Genomic DNA, 25,210 nt, shown 5'->3' on the forward strand with positions numbered 1-25,210 from the left:
TTCAATGAATTTTAAACGTATATCAGAACACATTTTCCATTTTAGTGCAACCATACCCTTATCTTTCTATCACCCATACCCTTACATCTAGTAAACAGATTTTTATGACTTTAATACAAGTATTTCAAAGCCATTTTTCATAACGCTATTTCATTGATTAAAGAGACGAACTTTACAATTTTACAAATGTGGTATATACATGTAATTGTAGGGGTGTAGTAATAGGTGTTAAGTGGTATACTTTGGGCAAATATGGAATACATAAATGCAAAACGAATGATCAGTCATGTGTTTAAAGTTACATATATTATCATAAATTGTGTTGGGAAATAGCAGAGGAAATGTAAGTTGAAAAAAAAAATGAATGTCATGGCATTTTGTCACTTCTGAAACAAATTTACGACTTTGTTGTCTAAGTTGAATGCGTCCACTGAATTCCTCCTCTTAGAAGAAATTTTGTTTATACTCTCAATGACTAGATAAACAGTACTCAAACCCGCAACACTCGGGTTTTACATTGCATGATCAACTTTGGTTACATTACACAGCTATGCATGGTGGTTTATATTTCGTTTGGTAAACAGTACCACACGGACGAAACATTTGATTTAATATTATTACATTGATGTATACCACAAGACACTTTCGGAACACTTTTTTGTTTTCCCACTACTCTATGACGTTGTAAGAAATTCCGAAAAATAAATTAGCCTGACAATACAGTTTTCATTGATCACGTGATTGCTACCCATCGTTACCTTAAAGAAGCTATCTCCCGTGTTAAAAAAAACTTCATTTGTTGAAAATTACGGACCTGCACGTCTAAAACTAATTTATGACAACACGTTGTTGATGTGTGTTGCCTCATGTGTGGTTAATTTTAGCCTCCATGCTCGGGTACATGTCACGACTGCGCATGTTCATTCTATTCTTTGTGAATATTCCATTCCAAGTCGGCAAGAAAACGTCGATCCAAAAATTAACCAATCATCGTACAGGAGAATTCCAACAGGATAGCATAGTTATTTGTACAGGAGCTTGGGTGGCTTCTTTCACCAGGTAAATATGGGATTTTGTTTCGTAACTTTATTGAGTGGTCTTAATGTTCTAGTCAAATTTCTTGTTACCAAATTAGTGCATAATGTAGCGTTAATTGACCCTTTTTATTATTTGCAAGGTCTTCCTGGTTGGATATTTTTGTTCGTTGCTTATTGTGCACTTAGCATATACCAGAAAGCTGTTTTTATTCATTATTTGTTGTCATTTATATTTAATAAATGACCCTATTTTATCTTTATGAATGAGTTGGTTTTTAATGGTGAGTTGCAATCAAACATAAATGGAGGAGTGCTCAAATTACATTTTTTCTTTTCCAACACATCTCTCATTATAAAAGCTTTGTCCGTCTTAACACTGTAATTTTAATCTAATAAATCTATAACGAAATGAAACCTGGTGGTGTGATAACAACAAAAAACTTCCTAGTTGTATGATTTACAAAACTGGATGACCTCTGTGTGAAAAGTTCTGTGCAGTCGAGTATAACTTAACAGACGCATACTTCAATTTAAATGATGACATGTGCAGGAAACCGATTTAAAATTTCAGTTCAAATGCAAGTAACGAAATCAAGGTGGCAAACTACTTGGAAAAAGTACTCTCTGATATACCGAATATGTGGGTTATATCAGAGGTGAACAGGCCTAGTCTAAGTCTAAGTCTCAGAAGGACAGCAAGTAACTGGTCAATCAGCTCCAACATCCCTAGGATTTTCTTTGTCTGTCTGTGGTTTGGCATGCCTTAGAGCAAATCCAGTACCTCATTCTCCGCCTTTGGACTAATGAAAAAAGAATGGGATTAAATAATGCATCAGGATTATACAGCAATAGAAAAACATGTAATGCAGATATATATTTGAATGCTGTGAGACTTTGAGAAAAGTAAACTAAAATTACCTAGGCATGTGTCATGTGCAAATGTAACTAAAATTCTATGCCTAATAAAGAGGCGACATAACAGCTGCTAAAGAAGATATTCCAGTGTAAAAATTTGCCTCAACATAATCATTGGAAATGTTCAGTACATTCTACGTATATCTGGGGCGTTCTCTCTTGAGGTCAGAGTCACACTGTACATAGTATACAGTAATTAACAGATAATATTAAGGATTAAAAACAGGCAGATGAGTGTCTGATGATAAATCTAAATTCGAATGGTTTGGGCAGAAGAAGGAAAGATAGAAAAAGCGTATAGTGTGCCAGCTGATGGACATGGATTTATACTACTCTATTGGGAGTGGAAATGTTTCTTTCATGTCATAGTTTTGGATTAAGATAATTTGGAACAACATTTCATTTAATCTTATCTATCTTTAAGGGGTTGATGTCTTGACAAAGATAATATTAGACCTCGCTCACATTTTTGTCAGACGTTGCACTTAATTTGGATTGTATTTTGTTTAAGATAATTTGCCCTAATATAATTCAAGCCAAGACAATTAAATTTCCAATATTTAATATTTAGATATCTTGTAAATGTGAACATTTTCTTTTATATACATTTTCATCTTTTAACGTCTTTATACCAACATTAGCAAGAAGTATATTATCCTCTTTGTTGTTGTTGTTGTCCTACAGACAGTCAGTTTATACAACAACAGCTATGTGACGTCATGGTGTTTCTACAACAGCTATGTGACGTCATGGTGTTTCTAAAACAGCCATGTGACGTCATGGTGCTTCTACATCAACAGACTCTTCTAGGTCTCTCATTGATTTCCTAAAAATCGTATCATATTAAAAATAATTTAGAAATTTTAAACATTATTTATGCAGTTCTTATAAAATTAATATATGACTCAATGTGAATAAATCTATCACAGTAACTAACTCAATTTCATGTCATTATCAGTTAGAATATGAAGAAAGGAAAACAGTCAGACAACATGGACGCTTTTTCATAAATTGTCATTCTTGCAAGTTGAATTAAATTTTATGTCAGATATAGACTAAGGATGTACAAAACCTAGTCATAAGTGAGTCGTCATTTTATTTTATGAATATGAATTTTGAAAAATGTGAGTTTTAAAAAAATAGTGCAATATTTAGGTATTTATTCGAAATGATATTTCCTTTAGGTGTGCGCTGATCAAAATGAAATTGAAATTTTAGACAAATTCGAAATGGACATCTGGTGCATTAAAATTGGTACTGTATAAGTTTTACAGTAAGGAATTCTAGCATTTTCACATCAAAAATGTTGATTTGATGACGCTCTCTGGCCTGTTTCATACCAATTGTTAGGCCGTTCTTTACACTCTGATTTTGACTATGGATTACTTCATTTACCCGATTAAGATCAAGATATAGGGGTCACTGCGGTTGTTACCAGTCGAGAGGGGATGCTTACTCTTCCCAGACACCTTATCTCACCTCTTGTATGTCCAGAAGGTTCATGTTTTCCCAACTCTATTTTTGTATTCCTTATACTATTTATGAAAATGATTACTGTTCGTTATCTTCACCTTTCATATTATAGTTCATATCTGCTATTTACTGTATGACGGGCTCTAAGTGAGTCATCATTTCATTTTCTCACACTATATTTCACACTATATTTCATTGAAAAATAATTGTGAGGTCACTTTAGTCCATTTTCCTCAAAATTATTCAAAAATGTTCAAATTTGTTGTTCTAAACATGCTAAGAAGAACTGTGATGCATTTGAGTTATGAGATTGATCACTGTTCGTTATCTTCACCTTGCATTTGCATGTAGATTAAGGGCTTCAAAAGTAAACCGCACCGTAATTTTGGTGTGAAATTTTACCTCAAATACACATGTATTTACTAGGGAAACTGTTTATCAACAAGGAGAGATGTGTATTTACAAGATGAACTGTTTTTCCTAAGAGGAACTGTGTAATCAGAAAGTGACTATGTATTTATAGGAATTATGAGATTGATCACTGTTCGTTATCTTCGCCTTTCATTTACAAGGGGAACTAACTATTTACAACGGGAAATATACATGTATTTGTAAGGGGAATTACGTATTTACACGGGAAAAGATGTATTTCCAAGGGAAAGTGTGTTTTTACAAGGGGGACTATATATCTATAACGTATAAAAAATTGTCTGTAACTGGTTTTGGTCCATGTTATTCCAACTCTTTATTTTGTATTCCGTACAGGAGTTACGGAATTGATCACTGTTCATTTTCTCTTGTACCTATTCTATGTCTCCGCTGCTTCTTTGTTTAATTAACACAGTATCCTAAAATCATGAAATGTTTCATGTTGTAGCATATTTTCTAAACGCTTATGAGACATGCATAGAAATCGTAATAGAATCTATATACAAGGACTGTGTAGTACACATGGCATATATCATGTATTACACAGGAAAGCACGCCTTTTACAAAACGTTTTACTCCTCAATACGCAAGGTTTAAAAAAATGTCATGTATATCTTTTATTATCTACCAATATGATGAATTAAAAGCATAGTGAAAAGTGGGTGAATGCGCTCTATCAATGATTCATATAACATTGAATGTGACCTCTTTACACGTCTTACAAATCAACATATAATTGTTTCAAGTGTAGGCGTCTTAAATTTAGCAATTTAATTCCTCTGCAAATGTCCTCATGTAGGACAGAACTCAATGACACCCGGGTTTCAGAAATGGGGGGCATCGTATGATGAAACATACTAGGGATTTAATGTTATAGATAGAGAAACTGCAGTTATTCACGTAACCTATGTAGCGTATGTTCCCTTTGTTTGTTTCTTTATTCACTTGACCTATGCAGCGTGCGTTCCCTTTGTTTGTTTCTTTATTCACGTGACCTATGTAGCGTATGTTCCCTTTGTTTGTTTCTTTATTCACGTAACCTATGTAGCGTATGTTCCCTTTGTTTGTTTCTTTATTCACGTGACCTATGTAGCGTATGTTATCTTTGTTTCTTTATTCACGTAACATATGTAGCGTATTTTCCCTTTGTTTGTTTCTTTATTCACGTGACCTATGCAGCGTGCGTTCCCTTTGTTTGTTTCTTTATTCACGTGACCTATGTAGCGTGTGTTCCCTTTGTTTGTTTCTTTATTCACGTGACCTATGTAGCGTGTGTTCCCTTTGTTTGTTTCTTTATTCACGTAACCTATGTAGCGTGTGTTCCCTTTGTTTGTTTCTTTATTCACGTAACCTATGTAGCGTGTGTTATCTTTGTTTGTTTCTTTATTCACGTAACATATGTAGCGTATGTTCCCTTTGTTTCTTTATTCACGTGACCTATGTAGCGTGTGTTCCCTTTGTTTGTTTCTTTATTCACGTGACCTATGTAGCGTATGTTCCCTTTGTTTGTTTCTTTATTCACGTAACCTATGTAGCGTGTGTTCCCTTTGTTTGTTTCTTTATTCACGTGACCTATGTAGCGTGCGTTCCCTTTGTTTGTTTCTTTATTCACGTGACCTATGTAGCGTGTGTTCCCTTTGTTTGTTTCTTTATTCACGTGACCTGTGTAGCGTGTGTTCCCTTTGTTTCTTTATTCACGTGACCTATGTAGCGTGCGTTCCCTTTGTTTGTTTCTTTATTCACGTGACCTATGTAGCGTGTGTTCCCTTTGTTTGTTTCTTTATTCACGTGACCTATGTAGCGTATGTTCCCTTTGTTTGTTTCTTTATTAGTTTTTTTTTCTGTCGTCTGGGATTTTAAGATGTTTTACAGGGGAAACTAATAGTTCAGGTAATATTCGAAGTTCATGTTCCTTTTGCTTGTTGTTGGTTGGCTTTGTTTTTAACTTTATTTAGCTCGACTGGAATCTAATGTTGAACATGGAGAATATATAATAGTTCGGGTGGCCTATGTAGCTCACCTTCCTTTTTTTGTTGATTTGATTGTTGGGATTTTTAAAGTTTGTTAGCTCGTCTTGGATTTAATGTTACATATTGGGAAAATGCAATAATTCAGTAACTCTATAGTATTCATCTTTCTTTTGTTTATTTCTTTGTTTATCAAATTATCAGGTAATCTATGTAAATCGGGTTTATTTTGTTTGCTGCGCGTTTCTTTGTTGGTTTTTTAAAACTTTGTTTAGTTCGTCTGCGAACTTGTATCTGGGGGGAAATACAGTACAGTAGTTCAGGAAATCTATGTAAAGGATATAAGCCAAAAACTGTCCATTCTGTGAGAGAAAGAACTGATCTCTCACAGAATGACCAGTTTGAGGCTTATGTAGTTGCTATCTTTGAATGACAATATTGTTCTCTCTTTTTAGGGTTTGTTCTTTATACATGTAGTTCATACTTTAGCACTGATTACTTAAGGGTCCTTTTTTGATAGTGGATTAATACGTAAAACAGCGGTATCACCTTTGTTGCAACTACAATCTGGTTTTGTTTTTAAAAAAACGTGTCAATATAATTTTTTTCGAAACGTATCAAATAAAATATTTTTATGGATTTAATACATCACGAAAACATGAAGTACTGTGGCTTAAGAAAAAGAGAAGATAACGAACAACAATCTAAATCCTATAGAGAATACAAATTAAGAGAACAAAAATGGATCCTTGGACATAGCAGAGCTAGGGCCAGGCGACTAGGAGGTGTAGGTAAAATTTGTTGACAGGTTCCCTCCGCTGTGGAGTATTCACACCTAGTCTACACGCTGCAGTAAGTATTCTGTTGTCAAATGCAAATGTTTCAAAAAGAAAGCTCGAAAAAATACAGACATATTGCGTAAAGTAATTCAATTTGAGACGAATTTTTACCCTGTGTTGTCCCGGGAAATCATGCGATCTACACAGCAAAGTCAGTCAGAAAATATATAATCATAAGCTAGGTTAACCCGTATGCTATTGGGAAAGGTCAGATTGTGCATTTGCACCGGAGCTTGACGACGTGACCTTCATAGATTGGAACCTAACAGGGTAGCACGGGACCGTACACATGGGGGTCAACTTGTGCATGCACATGTTTCATAAAAAAAAAAGTCAAGAAAACTGATCTATAAAATTTGTGAAAAGAGTTAGTATCATGGAGTCTAATTTATTAATTTACACAAAGTTACATGATATCATAGTCACATAAACAACGCTCAGCAAGAGACAATGTACTGGTATTGTTCATATCTTAGAATGGACATCATTTGTAAAGTTGCACCGAGTTCTTGAAATGAACTTGTGAGTATCAATACTTTTTTGCCAGATTTATAGCATTGATTGAAGATATGTTGTTGCCAGATTGATATATGCATCATATTTACATTTGCAATTGTTTTCTCCTACATAACACTATTACGAGCAATACGTATTTATCCCTGCATAAATCCACTACGGGGTCAACAGTGCGTTTTTACATTTGTTAAAAGTAGGTAACAGGTACTACTTTTAATAAGGCAATACACATCTAGCAATCGCTCTCACTTGCTACAGAAATCTATCAATAGATGAAATCAACATCACAAAATGTATTTACGGTTTTATTTGTATTCCAAGCAGTAGACTTTCCTCCATAAATGATAAAAGCATTTCTGTAAACAATATTTTACTATCGTCTAAAATGTCGTCTGGTACAACTTCACCCTGGTCATCGGTGATGCGGAATTGTACCTACTGCTAGACGATGACATTAGGCTTTAACAAAAAGGTCATTCACAGGATGTATGGCCGATAAGTCGCCAAAGTGCATTAAGACCTACACACCACAATGCTTCCGTGCTACAGCAGCCATAAGTGATTGATGTCGGTTTCCAAGTTTATGTCGTGACATCGAAGCGAAGCGTCGTTAAAAACCTATAACAGAAATTTATCGAGTCAAAAGAAGCGTTCAGTGAGCTCATGTTTGTCAACAATTTCATGTCCAAATCCAAACCGTCCCTTACCTTTGTGCAGTTCCACATTCTCTGCGATGTTCAGTTCTTTCCGGAGATTCATCTGAGCTGCGTCCTCTGTCCTGTCTATAAATGATTTGCCTACACCTGACGACTGCCGCCCTGTTCTTCATGTTCTTCCATCTCAGTCTTCTGTTAACTCCGTAATATCCACAGAATATCTTTCAAAGTCGGTCTTCAACGTCTTCACTTTTTAAAAGTGAAAGCGCATCACAACTGCAAGTGTAACATTGCGCACCCCCGTTTAAATCATAATTCTCCACCCCCTAAAATTAGACATATGGAAGAGTTTTCCATTATAAACTCCCGAGTTAATGTATAAGTATATGTTGATATACTTGCTTTCTAGCGTCTTAATAATTAAAACAGTTCTTCATTTTATGGAACTTTGTTTTGTGTTGTCGTCATTTTGAACATTTATGACGTTTCGTTGTGGACGTCAACAATTTGAAATGTATGGAAACGTGTTGTTAACACAATTCAGCAATGTTACCGACCAAAAATGTAAATATAAGTAATAAGGTATCATTTTAAAATATTTATCGGGATATAAATACGGGTTGGTACATGATCAAATTTTCCATGACGTTTGATGTCCCCCTCCTCCTCCAAACATAACGTGACGTGTTAGCATTTTATCTTTTACATTATGAAGAAAAGAACACACGTTCACGGACGGTAGAGAACAGTCTTCCAGTTTGAAATGGGTGTCTTCACAAAGGTAAAAAGAACAATTGTGATTGTGTCATAATACTGCATTAAGACTATTGCTGTAGCACCGCTAATTATGTTATTTGATATGTTGTCTTTATAATTACTTGCTGTAGGATGTATGGATTCCGAGGTGTGATGCTTTGTTTTACAATGTGGTTAATGTATTTGTATCAGTGTCTCTTATTTTATTTTATTTAGTTAGCGACGGTTTGTATCTAATAGATTGGGTACGGTGAGGACGGTTTCAGGACCTAAAATGTACACATTCTTCAATTTATGTAAAATGCCGTAATTTTAGATAATCAGAGACAAAAGAAAGCCTCGTTCTCAACACGGGTTACTTTCTCATAATATGACGTCACAAAATTGACGGTTATATACAATTTGCTTGAATATGTCGGCTTTTTAAAAATGAATATGTATGCCCAAAGATCAAAGATGTCATGCTTGAAACAAAGTTATTTTCTGGTATTTGCAATATTAAGGTGTTCAGTGCGTAACGAAAGGTCAATGAACAATTTTGAATTATTTAAATCAAAATAAATGTTTATTGTTAGATAGCGATGAAAGTGAAGTAGATCTAATTTACATGACTGGTAAATGATTATAAGTTGACCTTAGTGCAGTGAAACTTGTACGATAGTTAATTAAGGTTATTGCATTCTTTTATACAAAGAAAATGCATGTAACTTTTTACTAAGAGATTTGTATGATAATATAATTTCTTTTTAAATTATTTTGATACCACACACTCTTCCAATAGACTTCAATTTAACATTTTGGGTGAAATAAATCAAGCAGTAATCAAAGTTTTGAAAATTCACATTGTTTTAATTATTTTAATTGATGAACCTTTCAAAAGAAAAATTCCAGCATCCATTTATAAGGTATTGAATATGATAATTATACAATGAATACCTTAAGATATGAATATCAACACTTTCTTATCTTAGTTTGATACAACCCATACTTTGTAAATTAATTGTATTTGATGGGAAAATGATAAATGTAAAAAAAAAATCAAATTACAAAGGTGAACGTAAAGAAACACAATATTTTCACAGGATGATGACAGACAAGGGACGTAACTTGCACAAAGTGTTGATACGGGCATTAGGCCAGCAAAATAAGCATTGAACTGGCACCTTCACATTTATAACATCTAACACAATTTTGCTCAGATGCTGAGGAATGAAGCTTCTTTAAATGGGAGCTAGTAAATGGTATGAACCAGATAAATATTGCGGGAGAATTGGCTATATTTGGGGATATATCTACTCTAGAGTAAGATTTGTAGCGTGCGGAAATGACTATGAGAGAACCATGTGTCTTCATACATTAACATTACGTGCGTTTTATGACAATTCATGCAGAAAGCTATGTTAAATTTTCAGTTTGACTTTCTTTTGTCATAATTATTAATTCTAATGTATCATAATACTTTTAGAATTTTGTCAAAATTTGGTAATCGACACAGTGCACCGTGCCTTATATGGTTGTTATAGCCAACGTCAACTTACGGTACTCAAAATAATAGAAGAAATTTTGATTTATTTCATTTTTGTACATTTGATAAAGTATCTGAAGAATACATATGTTGCAGTCAATAATTTTCAAGAAAGTCTATCCATACAGTATGTAATCAGATTACAATACCTAGTGTCTGTCTATCCACACATTATGTAATCAGATTACAATACCTAGTGTCTGTCTATCCACACAGTATGTAATCAGATTACAATACCTAGTGTCTGTCTATCCACAAAGTATGTAATCAGATTACAATATCTAGTGTCTGTCTATCCACACAGTATGTAATCAGTTTACAATACCTAGTGTCTGTCTATCCACACAGTATGTAATCATATTACAAAACTTAGTGTCTATTTATCCACACAGTATGTAATCAGATTACAATACCTAGCGTCTGTCTATCCACACAGTGTGTAATCAGATTACAATACCTAGCGTCTGTCTATCCACACAGTATGTAATCAGATTACAATACCTAGTGTCTATCTATCTACACATTATGTAATCAGATTACAAGACCTAGTGTCTGTCTATCCACACAGTATGTAATCAGACTACAAGACCTAGTGTCTGTCTATCCACACAGTATGTAATCAGACTACAATATTTAGCGTCTGTCATTCAAACAGTATGTAATCAGATTACAAAATCAAGTGTTTGTGTATCCACACAGTATGTAATCAGATTTTAATATCTGGTGTTTGTCTATCCACACAGTATGTAATCAGAGTACAATACCTAGCGTCTGTCTATCCACACAATATGTATTCAGATTAGAATACCCAGCGTCTGTCTACCCACACAGTATGTAATCAGATTACAATACCTAGTGTATGTCTATCCACAGAATAGGTAGTCAGATTACAATACTTATTGTCTATCTATCCACACAGTATGCAATCAGATTACAATTCCTAACATTTGTCTATTTACAAATTATGTAATCAGATTACTATATCTAATGTTTGTCTATCCACACAGTATGTAATCAGATCACAATATCTAGTGTCTGTCTATCCACACAGTATGTAATCAGATTAAAATACCTAGTGTCTGTCTATCCACACAGTATGTAATCAGATTACAATACCTAGCGTCTGTCTATCCACACAGTATGTAATCAGATCACAATACCTAGCGTCTGTCTATCCACACAATATATAATCAGATTACAAGACCTATTGTCTGTCTATCCACACAGTATGTAATCAGATTGCAATATCTAGTGTTTGTCTGTCCACACAGAATGTAATCAGATTACAATACATAGCGTCTGTCTATCCACACAGTATGTAATCAGATTACAACACTTAGCGTCTGTATATCCACACAGTATGTAATCAGATTACAATACTTAGCGTCTGTCTATCCACATATTATGTAATCAGATTACAATACCTATTGTCTGTCTATCCACACAGTATGTAATCAAACTACAATACCTAGCGTCTGTCTATCCACACAATATGTAATCAGATTACAACACTTAGCGTCTATCAACACAGTATGTAATCAGATTACAACACTTAGCGTCTGTCTATCCACACAGTATGTAATCAGATTACAATTTGTAATGTCTGTAAATCTACAATGACTGGAATTAGATCACAATTTCTAACATTTCTTTATTTTATTCTTTAGGTAGTAGCCATTTCTCTTTACCTCATTTTCCAGTTTGTATTTCTATCTGGAGCTCAAATATCTTTCGCAGCGTTCCTCAGTGCCAAACGATCAACCAATTCTGATATCTGGTAAATGCTTTTATGAGAATACCCTATGAGTATATGGGTTGTAATGTAATGCAATATTTGAAAAATGTGTATAGTACATGTATTGTATGAGTGTGACGTTTGGTGTACCGTGTATATGCAACATTGAAAAATAAACAACAAAATGACAGTTCCTGAAATGTTCTACTTTCTCATTTGAACAATGAAAGAATGAGAGAATGTTGAGTGGACGAAAGACGAATGAAGATCGAACTGTGAGTGCACGCTTAGCGAATATTGAGTAAACGGAGATGAAACGCTGAACTAGCGCTGTGTGAACGCTGAACAAGGGCTGTGTGAACATTGAACAAGTGCTGTGTAAACATTGAACAAGCGCTGTGTGAACGCTGAACAAGCGCTGTGTGAACAGACACAGAGCAAACAGTGAGTGAATACTGAATGCAATCAGTGAACGGTTAATGAACGGAGAATGAATTCAGAGCGCAAATAATCCAATGATAGGTTGTATTGGTAAAAATAGATCGTTATAACGACCATTAGATATATGTATCAAACACGGATACTATTGTACATGTGTCATCTTCCAGTACAATGACTTCACTTTTGTCATTCTTTCTACTCTGTGCTGCTAGTACACTTTGTGTTTCGTGATAATTACCATTAAATTTTAGTGTTATTCCTATTTAATCATGATTTTCCACAATATCAATCAGCTTATTGTTATACCTCCAACGATGATTCCGTTTTAATCTACCGCCTTTTCTAAATATAATAATTTAGTATTATCTACATTGACCTTCACCTTCCACGTGGATGTGTATTTCTGTAAACGCTGGTAAACCTGGTTCTGTCTTTGAAAACAGTACAAAATCGTTTGCATACATGATCAAAAACAAAACAATGTTTCTTATTTCTACAGGTGTACACAAATTTCCAATGAATTCCATTTGAAAATAAGTCACATGCAGAGAAAATAAAAATGGAGAATTTTTTTTGTCCTGTATCAAGCCCTCTTGGCACTTGGATATATATTCAACATTTGTAAAACTCCTTTAAGCACACGTTCCTTTTTTCATTTTGATGTCGTTAGAAAGATTGGCCCTTTCACTATGGATTTCTAAATGACAATGAAGAAAGGAAAAACTGAATGATGAGTGAACGATGAATGAACGATACGTGAACGGCAAAATGGGGAAGAAGAACGTTTTGTATATTTGACTCTGTGACATCAAGCTGTTTGTATACGTTTATTGTGGTTCCAAATATTTTAAATAACATCAGGTACACCTGTTGCAGGCTTATACTTTATTTCAATTATTTCATTACAGGTATGCAAACGTTTTGATTTTGCTTCTTTTCCCGGAAGTGCTAATTCTATTGCGTGACGTGTGGATGTCCAACCTTATAGCACAGAAAAAGTATAAGGCATGGCCAGATCTAAAAACATTGATTATGGTAGGTAATAAATTTATGCACATTTATTTTTATAAAGAACCTTATAAAGACGTGGTTCAGTGAATTGAATTTTATTGGATATGAATGTGATATCTCCAATTATACAGTAAAACACGGTTACAGCTAATACGCTTACAACGAATTCATGCTTACAGTAAAACACATTTACAGTGAACACGCTTATAAGGAATTCACGCTTACAGTAAAACACGGTTACAGCGAACATCCTTATAACGAATTCTCGCTTATAAGGAATTCACGCTTACAGTAAAACACGGTTACAGCGAACACCCTTATAACGAATTCTCGCTTACAGAAAAACACAGATACAGCGAACACCATTATAACGGATTCTCGCTTACAGTAAAACACGGTCTCAGCGAACACCCTTATAACGAATTATCGCTTACAGTAAAGCATGGTTACAGAGAACACGCTTATATAGTGAAGTCATGCTTACAGCGATGTGATTTTCATTCGTTGTTACTTTGAAACATTATAACTCATTTAACATGAATTACATTGATAATGAATCAAAACCGTTCGTTCACAGCACTTCACTGTAAGCGTGTTTTACTGGATACACACTTGTAAGTACGTGTAAATACGCAATATTGTTACCATTCTACCACAGTTATCTACATTATCTGTTTCTCTTTTTGATAGGGTATTGTAACCTCTGTAACACACTCACTGGCCTTGACCTATCTGACATCCGAGATATTTCCAAAATTGCCTCCATTTCTGATACCATGTATTCTTTATGTTGGGAACTCACCCACGATCCTAGAACAACAGGTAATGCATGCGCTTTTCTAGCCTGAGTTCAATGTACATTATGCATAATTGGATTTATTCATTAAGAATAAAAGGATTTTTTATTTGTCGTCTGCAACCTAGCTGTTCATGTCTTGGAAAAAAGAGATACTTGCATACTGTCGAATATGTTTTTGTACCGAAAAGACGATATCTAAACGCAATTTTACTTTCCAACTGAAACGTGTGAATAGGATAGTGCAATTTATAAATCTCGAAATGATACATGTATAAAGCTGTGCAATATTCATGATTTTCGAAATCAAATGGCACATCATACATGTTTAATGTACAGTAACTTCAAAATTTAGAGAACAGGGTTAATAGCGTAATCAAAAACTTGAAAAGGCATTAAAGATTTAGAATGATTAATTTCTCCCCTCTCTTTATCTCCCTCCCTCTCTCTGTCTCTCTGTCTCTCTCTCTCTCTCTCTCCATCTCCTCTCTCTCTCTCTCTCTCTCTCTCTCTCTCTCTCTCTCTCATCGGTCGCGATAACTCAGTGTTAGAGCACTCGCTTCATACATGTAACCGTGAGTTCGAGCCTTGCTCGTGTCAGGCCCACTTCAAACCTTAGACGTAAATATAGATAAAGAGTCATCCTTGGCCAAACGCTCATTATTTATTTAATCACCGGTCTTTCGGATATGGCTTGAAAACAGAGGTGCGATGTTGCAGTGTGCATTAACACCATAAAGAATCCTGCCTGCTACGGCTAACCGCTAGACAAAGATCTAAATTTGTAGTACTTCACCTACAGCTGGCGAAGCCACAATATGAGTGAACAATTCTTAAAGAAATAAACAGTCAACCAAATCGATCTTTCTATCTTCCTTTAAGTACTTTGTAATCACTACTTTGGAACTTTGGACAATTAGTAAGGGCCTATATTTATGATTACTTTCAGAAAACCAAAGTACCACATTCATGTAATACGGGAAGAAGAATCATTCATATCATGCAGATACTCTTAGCAGCTGTCGTATCGACCATGTCTGTATTTAGCAGGTTACTCAGTATTGAAGAAGGGTGCTTATTTGGAATCTTTATATTAGTAATAAGTTATTTACGATACATACCTTTGCAAAACCTCATCGTTGGAGATAATGCAAATGAAGCACAGAATGCTAAATTGTTGTATCGACTTTTACGCATTCTTGTAATTGTATTGACTACTTCGGTCGGTTTCAGCAGTGGAAAAGGCTACAACACACTTCCTTATTTTAACAATATTCCAGATGATGAAATCTCCTATTATGTAATTGCCATATCTTGTTGCGCGCTACTTATCCAAGTGAAAGCCTTCATACCTTCTTTCAGTGTGAAAGTTTCATTACTGTCGACGTTGATATGTTTTTGCAGCACAGTGGCAGTAAGCGCACTTGCTTTGTATATTCATGCCCAGAAGAATGATCTTGGATTGTTTACACCGTTAAAAGATTTCCCGGTATCATTTTCAGTTTATCATATAGTAGTGTACTCTTTCACTTGTTGTTCTGTACTTCTGTATTACTTTGCTACTTTCTATGATATCAAAAAGGGGTATCCCCCTATATATAGAAAAATCGCTATGACGGTATATGACAACATATCTCTTTGTCAGGATCTTCTGCGGACAATGTTGTGTAAGATTGATAATTTCAATTCATTTGATAGAAATCATAAGAGGATTTTCTTATGCACCACAATGTACAGGGAATCAGCTCATGAAATGAGTCGTCTCTTGTGCAGTTTAAAAAAGGTATCCAACTCCAAAGCGATTCAAGTACGTCAGATACACATTGAATCTCACATATTTCTTGACAATGGAGCTAACGGAAAGGATGTTAATGAATTCGGAATACAGCTTTTATCTCTCATAGAGGAGACTTTCATGATGAAAGAACAGTATGGAATCATGATTCATACACCATACGGAATAAAATTATCATGGACTGTACCAGGAGAAATGCCACTCTGTTTACACCTGAAGGATAATAAGCTGGTAAAGGGAAAGAAAAGATGGAGTCAGGTTATGTATATGAGATACATATTGAACTACAGGGCAAATATTGACAAGATGTATCGTAAAAAAATTGATCCATTAAATTCTATGCGCAATGATTCTTCCGAATTCGTAAACGTAGGGATATCAATTAATGAACAAACCACACAAACCGAAAAAGACATGATGGACCAGGATGTGCCCACAGTAACGTTTGAAACCTCAAGTAAGGCATCCTCATTCAGTGATCCCACAACAATTACAAACCTCGAAGACGGCGAAACCAAAACTACAGATCTCGAAATACCATCAGGAAGAGTGGATTTTGACTCTCCAAAAGAAAACAAATCAGAATTAACTTTACGTGTCCCCCGTCTGCATTTTAATTCCAAAAATAGAAGATCTTCATTTGACAACAGCAGGTTTTCGTTCGAAACTCTACAGGACCGGAATAATCAGAACGGTTTCAAATATGCCTTTGACGCGGATACGCAAAATCATGATTTCACATACAATTTTACTGAAGCAAAATTCCGATCTTCATTCAATGACATAGAGTTTCAATATCATAAATATAAGACAGGGGAGCTAAGTCAGGCATATAAGGGTTCCGTTGAAGATGAAAAATATCGTGACTTCATTTTAGCCACAGATGCCGATATGTCTTTTGACGATCATAATGTTCTGAATTTGTTGGATGCCATTGAAAAAGATGTGAACATAGGCGGTGTTTGTGGAAGAACCCTTCCTATTGGCATCCACAGACATCCGATTGTTTGGCTACAGATATTTGACTACGCTAAAGGTACTTGTTTCATTGCAAATACAAATGTCATTAAGTGCACTTTTATAACAAAACTATTTAAACTCATTGAATCTTCTCTGTTATGTTTCTTTTGAAAATGACATTGCTTTCAAATGGAACAATGATCTCATGTTTGCTGTCAACTAGATCGATCCGGTTTTTAGTGTCATCTGTCTGCGTAATCATAATCAAATATAGAGTGTCATCAAGATCATATGGTGATTTGGCTGTTCGATTTAAAGTCAACAATATGATCTTAAATCGAGTTTATATTTCTAAAAAAATTGTAGATATGATTTTTATGTAAAGAAATCTTTCCTTGTTGTTTTATTCAGTGGTGAATATCTAAGACATGATAATAGAAGTAATTTAAACAACCTTTGCGAAAACAAGGGTCCTGAAGGGGTATATTTCAACTGAGAACTTGTCCAAAAATGATTCTGAAATTATGCTTTAATAGAAGTGAAGATAACAGTGATCAATCTCATAAATCCTACAAGCAATGCAAAATAGAGAGTTGGGCATACACGGACCCCTAGATACACCAGAGGTGGGGTAAGGTGCATATGGTGAGGAAACAGTCACTGTCGACCGGTCATACCACCGTGAGCCCTATATCTTGATCAGGAAAATGGAGAATTGCTATGCATCCCATTTTAATCTTAAATAGTTACATTGGAAACAAACCGGTCGCTGTGGCTCGGTGGTTAGAGCGTTAACTTGTAACCAGAAGGTCGTGCATTCGAGATCAGCTCGAGCCTTGACGATGTTAAAGTTAATGTGCTAAAATAGGTAATGACTGTACCATCGCCAAACATTTAGAATTTAGACCTACATCGATTAGCAAACGCCTGTTAAGTCGGGTAATTAGAAGATGAATCGAGTGTATCGAATTGTTGAACGTCGCAAGCAAGACTTTTCCCGCTTATACCTGGGTACAACCCACTTAAAATATTGGTAGTGTTACGTCACAGACTTAACTGTAAACAATGTAGGTGTGTCTCATTATTTTTAGGTTATATGATCGTTATAATGATATAGTATGTCAATATAACCTATCATTGGGTCAAATGCTGTCTGTCGTGTTTCATATGGATTGTTAGGCTGTTCTTGGCACACTGATTTTGATTTCGGATTACTTCGTATACCTAATCAAGACAACAAGGACCCTTCAATATACCAGAGGTATAAAATGTGAAAAATTAAGCTATATCCTACCACTCCTAGATCTTTGGTTATGATTATGTACTGGTTGTAATGCCGATTCTTTGAGGCCAGTTATATATATATATATATATATATATATATATATATATATATATATATATATATATATATAGGGCAAGGTAACATACATCAATCCTACTATCTGCATGAAATTTCACTAGTCATTTGGAGTCTATATATTTTAATGGCGAAGTGAGAGGACCATATAAAACCCTGTACCGCAAATCGGAAAGTGAAATTGCTCTAAAATTGTGTGCAGTTATTGATAAATTTCATGGCACATTTCAGAATTTGTATTTTATCGTAACAAAGTCAGAATTGAGTAGCAAATCGCATCAGAATCATGTTTAATCGTACCATAGAATTACGTCACGAATCATGTAATGGAACATAAACATTGTATTTGTTAGAGGAATCTATGGATTCGATATTATCTGCGTATGATTGGTGCATGAAATGTGAAGATAACACACATTGATTAATCTCATAACTCCTATAAGGAAAGGTGTTGGGCACACACGGACCCCTGGACACACCAGAGGTAGGATCAAGTGCCTTGGAGGAATAAGTGTCTCTTGTCGACCGGTCAGACCCGCCGTGAAAATGCCGTAGAAAATGTTTTTGTTTGGGTCGTTTCGAGACGTTAAGTACACATATCACATCGTGTATTCCCTTGACTATAATTGACTTCGATGAAATGCCACATATCAATTTAGTCTACTAGTATGAAACAGTTATATAGAATTTAGATTGTGTTAGCGACAAAATACAAAACAATGTTTAATTGAGAATACATTGTATATATAGATGTTATATTTCAAGATTTTTGGATGATAAAGAGCGCACAAAATATAATCGGCTCCGTCATGTGTTGTCCTGGTTGCTTCAGTCTGTTTCGGCTTGAAGCCATTAATGATGTCATTGAAAAGTTTGCGGAGCCCACACAATCAATTATGGATGTATTTACGAAAGACAGTGGTAAGAGGCTAAGTAATGACAATAAAATAAGATATTGTTAATTAGCACAAATTAGAGCAGTCACAAACTTCCTATACACACAATAACAGTACGTGGGAAGTCATTAGCAGTGTAAGAATAAAACGGAAATCATCGCTCCCTTATTGTTTCACTTATTACAATTGATGATATTAAGACCGATCGCATTCATTGTGTATTTAGGAGAAAATTAAACTTACGCTCCAGCATCTTCGAAGATGGCCTTTTCTCATATTAATGAAATGAATACATGAAACAAATGTTTTGCTCTGAGACCACACGTCCACATTCATCAAACCTGTATAAAACGTTTGTACAATGCATCTATCACTGTCACAGACACATTTTGTAATGTTATGAAAAGTAAAAACGATTATGTTGTCAACACATGTGACGGCATGTTCAACTTAATAATCAACACGATTTTAGAAATGATTTTCAACTACAAGGTAATACTGTTCTTTGTAAGTGACATTTAATTTTCCACAATTGATGTGCAGAGATTGTGCTCCTTTATTAGTTACTTGTTTTCATATTCTTATATTCTTACGAGGAAAAATTTATTCAATAGGACACAATCTTTTTCTGTGCCCTTCAATTCAACATTTAGATGAAAAGTGAAAATAATGAACTGCGATTACTTAATTTTTCACGACGAATTATTTTTTACTTTCAAGATTCTAGATTGTTTGGCTTTTTAAAAAAAATTAATCCTTTTTTTTTTGTTTGCTTTTCAGTGTAATCTTATATGTTCTTATGACGAATTATTTTGCTTTTGAATACATATACTTCTATGACGAATTATTTTGCTTTTGAATACATATACTTCTATGACGATTTATTTTTGCTTTTTGATCCTATATAATTTTATGGTCTGTCATTCAAACATCGTTTGCAACTTTAGGAGAAGACAGATGGATGTGTACGCTAATGATGAAAGCGGGATGGACTCTGAGATACTCGTATCACGGAAAGAATACAACATTTTGTCCGGAGGAAACCGAGGAATTCATGAAACAGAGACGGCGCTGGCTTTTGTCGGACTTTGCCAACGCTGCAGTGACGATTGGTAATCTATGTGAGTGAATGCCGGTTAATAATTGTTTTTCATATCTAGTACTTCCTTTTTGGGATTCGCGAAGTTGAGATTGTCAGAAGCGACGCGCTTTTAATGTTTCATTCTTTTTTAATGAACTTATATTTATGTATGAAGGATGGCAAGGATTTTGAATGGAAAATCATCGAGAGACCCAATTGCTAAGCACTTGAATGACAGTTATATTTCATATACATATAATATCTTACAATATATTTCTAAAATACAGCAATGTGGCCAGATAACAACATGGAGTATGTTGCGGAGATTGTCATTTGACAGTTGGAACACCATGTATATCTAAATATTCAATAAACTCAGAAAGAAACATTTGATTCATTAAAAAGAATTGAGCATACATGTTATCAATTGCATGAACACACATAATTGAGATTATTTGATTTATATCAAATAGTCTGTATTAATTTTGAAACACCCCGTATGTTAGGTCAACATCACTTAACTTACACACTACGTCATCTATGTCACAGTTAGTACTCCCTGGGAAAGACCCCAATCATTAGGCAGATTCAACCCAGAACATGACATCCTAATGATTCCCTAGATGCAGTGAATAATGAAGTCTGGACCTGTTGGACCATGACTGAATTGTCATTCGGAATACAGTGCCAGTGATACAAACTTTAATTGTTAATGGGACATTTTCTTTTTTTTCCGTGAATAGTAATATACTACTGAACTGAGTCTAATAATTTAAGCTGTCGCATGTTTTGGGGAAGCTGGGGAGTCGGTAATGGTATTGAATGACCGTTTGTACATCAAAACCTGGGTATCCCCTTCTAAAGCAGGGACAATTAAAAGGACTAAAAGCCTTTCCAATTAAACGAGAGTTAATCTACTATAATGTAGCCACCACCGGGGGCGGATGGGGCCACATCCACCTCACTTCAGTAAGGGAATGGTACAGGCTGGTGCATGTTATTGGCTTATGTATATGTCCCACGTTATTCCAAACCAGATAGCACTGCAGAAGAGAGAGTGAGAAGGACAGGTATCCTTACCTCCTTAGAACACGGGTTTAGGTAATTAGGTAATTAATGCTTTGCACACACACACCCCCCCCCCCCCCACCGTTTGCCCCCTTACATGTTAGGTTAAAATAGTGTTGAAGGTGATTTCCCAGCTACCCCACAAAACCATGTGACCGATATCTATTCAATTATGTATATCCCGAATGCACCATGCACATGTATATATCATAAAGTATCCTCGTTTCACGTTATGCAAATGTAATTAGTTTACAGGCCAATATGCATTTAAATATCTATGTCAATTTAGTTATTTAATTATCAAGGCGTATTCAACGATTAATTAATAGGATGGCAGTCAATAACCTGTTATCGCTAACGTATGTTGTTTTGTGGATACCATTGAACCTTCAAAATTTGAAGAATTTTATATACTCCTCGGTCAGTTGTATTGCTTATTGTAAAAGCACCGTAATGACTTATTTGGTTGAGCAAATTTAGTTATACATGTAGGTCTGCATTGTGATGTAGTCATTCGCCTTTGACCGGACTACTTTGTATTCTAGATTTTTAAGGTAGCTTATTACATCAAGCATTTTATAACTCTGTATCACAAGATAGTGATTCAAATTTTCTGTGAAATTACTTGTATCGATCAGTTTGTTTCAATATTTACGTAACTCGGTGGATGAGGTATTGGGTTACTGACCCACAGATCCCGAGATCGACAGCGCAGTTGTCTTTTGTGTTTTCAGGTATTTATTGAAATAAGGTTTTGAAAACCATGTCTCTTCTCTCAAAAATTGCATATTTTGTGCCTTTTCACATATGTACTTATTGCATATCACCATATCTTTCATGATCAAATCCTTTCGTGCTGATATTAACTCTTTCAAGGTGTACTGAGCTACCTTAAGTTTCCTGAAGACAATCTTGATAGAATACATTATGAAAATACTGACATTTTCCTGTTATATTCATTTGTTCTGTTAAATCATATATATAAGTATCATATTCTTGAATTTACAGTGACTTTGATGAGAAACAACACAGCCTTCACGCTTCTTTATGCCCTGTACATACTGCAGCTGTTTATCGCTATGTTGTTATATCCTGGATTTACAATAATGATGCTTGCCTTGGGAGTTGAGTTTGTCACTGAGTGTCCATATTTGGTGGTTCTAGGATTTTTCTCTGTGACGTGCCTAGTGTTCTGCATCATCCAGATAAGCACATGGACCACTTACCGGAAGCTCATCGTTAGCAAACTTCTCATCTTGATTCTCGGTCTTCTGACAACATTCGTTTTTATTTCAACAAGTGTTTTAATCGTAGGGAACATTACGAAAGGTATATTGATCATCGTTGGTATCCCCTTACATACAATTGTATCCATGAATATATTTAAATTCCGTGCATTACTTATTCGAATCGATAAAGAAGGCGTAGAACGTCAATACATATTCATTCTTATTATTTTCTTAATTTATTCTGTAGACATTACTGTTGGAGAATTCAACCACATCGAGAACCTGATGTTGGCTGGGGTGATTTTTGTGTATCTCTATTCGTCATTTCTGCATCCCTTTGAGCTGCATTTGCTATCCACAGGAATTGTATACCTTTTCTACCTCCCAATGTTGAATATTCTACTTCCGCTTTACGTTGTTTGCAATATCGTGGACCAGACCTGGGGAACTAGAGATGATGTATATTATATTTTTATTAAATTAGAGAGTGCATGTGATTTAATATCAAAATGTGCTTCTCATCTCTGTCATACACATATAACAAAAATAACCAGATTAATTTCTTGAAGTACGAGGCAATCTGTTTAGAGGTCAATGAACGTTTTTGTGAATTCGTGTGAGGGAAAATAAGGGAATAAGAAAATATACTGTATCTTTAATATGATTCAAACTGAATGATTGATATTGAAACTAAATAATATGCATACAAAAGTGAAATTTTACCTGATAATTACATGTAGGTTTGATTGATGTTATATGTGTTATTTGTAACTATTTTACACCATCATATTGTGTTAAACATACATATACATGTATATACTTGTAATCTTATCAGCATATTTTTTTCTTACAGCAAAAAGTATCTGTGCCAAAACTATTACGACTGCCAAAGTTCAAGAAGCGTAATAAGAAGCCAAGCTTGAAATGTGCGTATACTGTTACAATTTCATCGCACGTAGTACAAACTAAGTGAATTACATGATAAGGAACGTTTAAAAGGGAATGACACATCAGAGGAATTAAGTAGAATTGAAAGGAAAGTGGACAATATAATTACATTTTGAAAAGGAAAACTTTGAAATTTACCTTATTTAGTTAAAATAACATTATTTTCAGGGCCCACGGCGGGTGTGACCGATCGGCAATGGATGCTTATTCCTACTAGGCAACTGATCCCACCTCTGGTGTGTCCAGTGGTCCGTGTTTGCCCAATTCTCAATTTTGCATTGCATATAGGAGTTATGAGATTGATCACTGTTTGTTATCTTCACTTTTCATACATATTGTTTAAATGATATCTATGTTTCCATTAATCAAAATGAAGTCATCTATTTTGACGGTGTGTTACTCTTCCTTAACCCGTCTTAAATAACATATTACAATAATACAAAGGTGAAGATAACGAACAGCTATCAATCTCACAACTCCTATAAGCAATACAAAACAGAGAGTTGGGCAAACGCGGACCACTGGACACACCAGAGGTGGGATAAGGTGCCTAGGAGGAATAAACATCCCCTGTCGACCGATCACATCCTCCGTGAACCCCATATCCTGATCACGTAAACGGTTATCCGTAGTCAAAATCAAAATTTCTTTTCAGACAGAAGCAATTCTTATGAAAGCTTAAGTTACTCGGCCATCGACCTACAAGACGTAAGTGGGGATGAAACAGCGTTTTGGCAGAATCTCGTAACTAACAGCATTGGAGCAACCATTAACACAGGGCTTACACAAGAAGATCGAACCACAGGTCTCCGAGCTCTCCGAAACAAGGCTCTAGTGGGTTACCTTTCTCTAAATTTGATCTGGGTTGCCTTGCTGGCTGGATTTTATGCATTTTTGATCAACTATTTCGAAGATAAGCTTGTGTATGGTATTGTCGTCTTTGGTTTCCTTGGCGTATCCGCCGTGGTTCAGCTATTAGGAATGACAGTGTACAGAATTAGTGATTGTCTCACGAGGGTTGGACGCTTGATAGCATGAACACTTCTACCCTGAAAACAGTACACAAGACGGCATGACCTTAATATTTTATCTTATTGTTCTCATCACATTGACTGTTATATGATTATATTTATTCATTATAATCATATATATATATAATCCAAAATATAAGTAAATATCCACACAAGTAATAGTACGATAAAGAAAAATTAGAACGCCGAAAATAACTCAACTGGTTTCATTTTCAATTTTCAAGAGTTATCAGTGATGACATTATTGCTTAGTCACACATCATAGATTTTCTATCTATAATGTGTAACAACGCAATAATGTTCTAACTCTTGAAAATTGAAAATGAAAGTTTCGGCGTTCGAAAGTGGTTGAGTTATTTTCGGCGTTTAAATGTTTCTTTATATATATATATATATATATATATATATATATATATATATGCCACACTTGTTGTACATACCTTTTTAATGTTGCTTGGAGGAGGGAGGGTTTTAATGTTACGTTTGAACAAATCTCAAATGTGTTCATTAAGATTGAGATCGGAAGATTTCGCAGTCCAGACCATGTTGTTTCTTGCAAGAAACTGTTGAATTGTTCTTCCACAATTACAGGGAGCATTATCTTGTGTCTTAACCATACTTCTGTTAGCTGTGATGTGCGGAACAATATCTGGTCTAAGAATGTCATTTTGATATGTCCTAGACCACCGATAACACGAATAATCGGAGTTTCCATGTGTCTTGATACTTCCACCAAGACCATAATA

At 35.0% G+C, this 25,210-nt stretch overlaps 1 protein-coding gene across 1 annotated transcript; it reads left to right on the top strand.

Annotated features, from left to right (window-relative positions):
• Positions 1-991: 991 nt before the first annotated feature.
• On the top strand, positions 992-24,598 carry LOC125666075 (uncharacterized). The gene is made up of 11 exons (XM_048899197.2): positions 992-1,059; positions 11,781-11,890; positions 13,198-13,324; positions 13,991-14,122; positions 15,046-16,927; positions 18,977-19,132; positions 20,055-20,228; positions 22,265-22,585; positions 22,733-22,944; positions 23,339-23,411; positions 24,089-24,598. The coding sequence occupies exons 3-11, from the start codon at positions 13,262-13,264 to the stop codon at positions 24,469-24,471; spliced, it is 3,396 nt and encodes a 1,131-aa protein (XP_048755154.2). The 5' UTR covers positions 992-1,059; positions 11,781-11,890; positions 13,198-13,261; the 3' UTR covers positions 24,472-24,598.
• The last annotated feature ends 612 nt before the right edge of the window (positions 24,599-25,210 follow it).

Source organism: Ostrea edulis, chromosome 10 (assembly GCF_947568905.1).
Source record: "Ostrea edulis chromosome 10, xbOstEdul1.1, whole genome shotgun sequence".
In the NCBI taxonomy this organism is placed as follows: Eukaryota; Metazoa; Mollusca; class Bivalvia; order Ostreida; family Ostreidae; genus Ostrea; species Ostrea edulis.

Excerpts from the sequence above, each read along its gene's own strand:
- LOC125666075 (XM_048899197.2), top strand. The coding sequence starts at position 13,262 with ATGTCCAACCTTATAGCACAGAAAAAGTATAAGGCATGGCCAGATCTA. Across the intron at positions 19,133-20,054 it reads TGTATTTACGAAAGACAGTG|GAGAAGACAGATGGATGTGT; the intron begins GTAAGAGGCTAA and ends TTGCAACTTTAG. Across the intron at positions 22,586-22,732 it reads CGTAGGGAACATTACGAAAG|ACATTACTGTTGGAGAATTC; the intron begins GTATATTGATCA and ends TTTATTCTGTAG.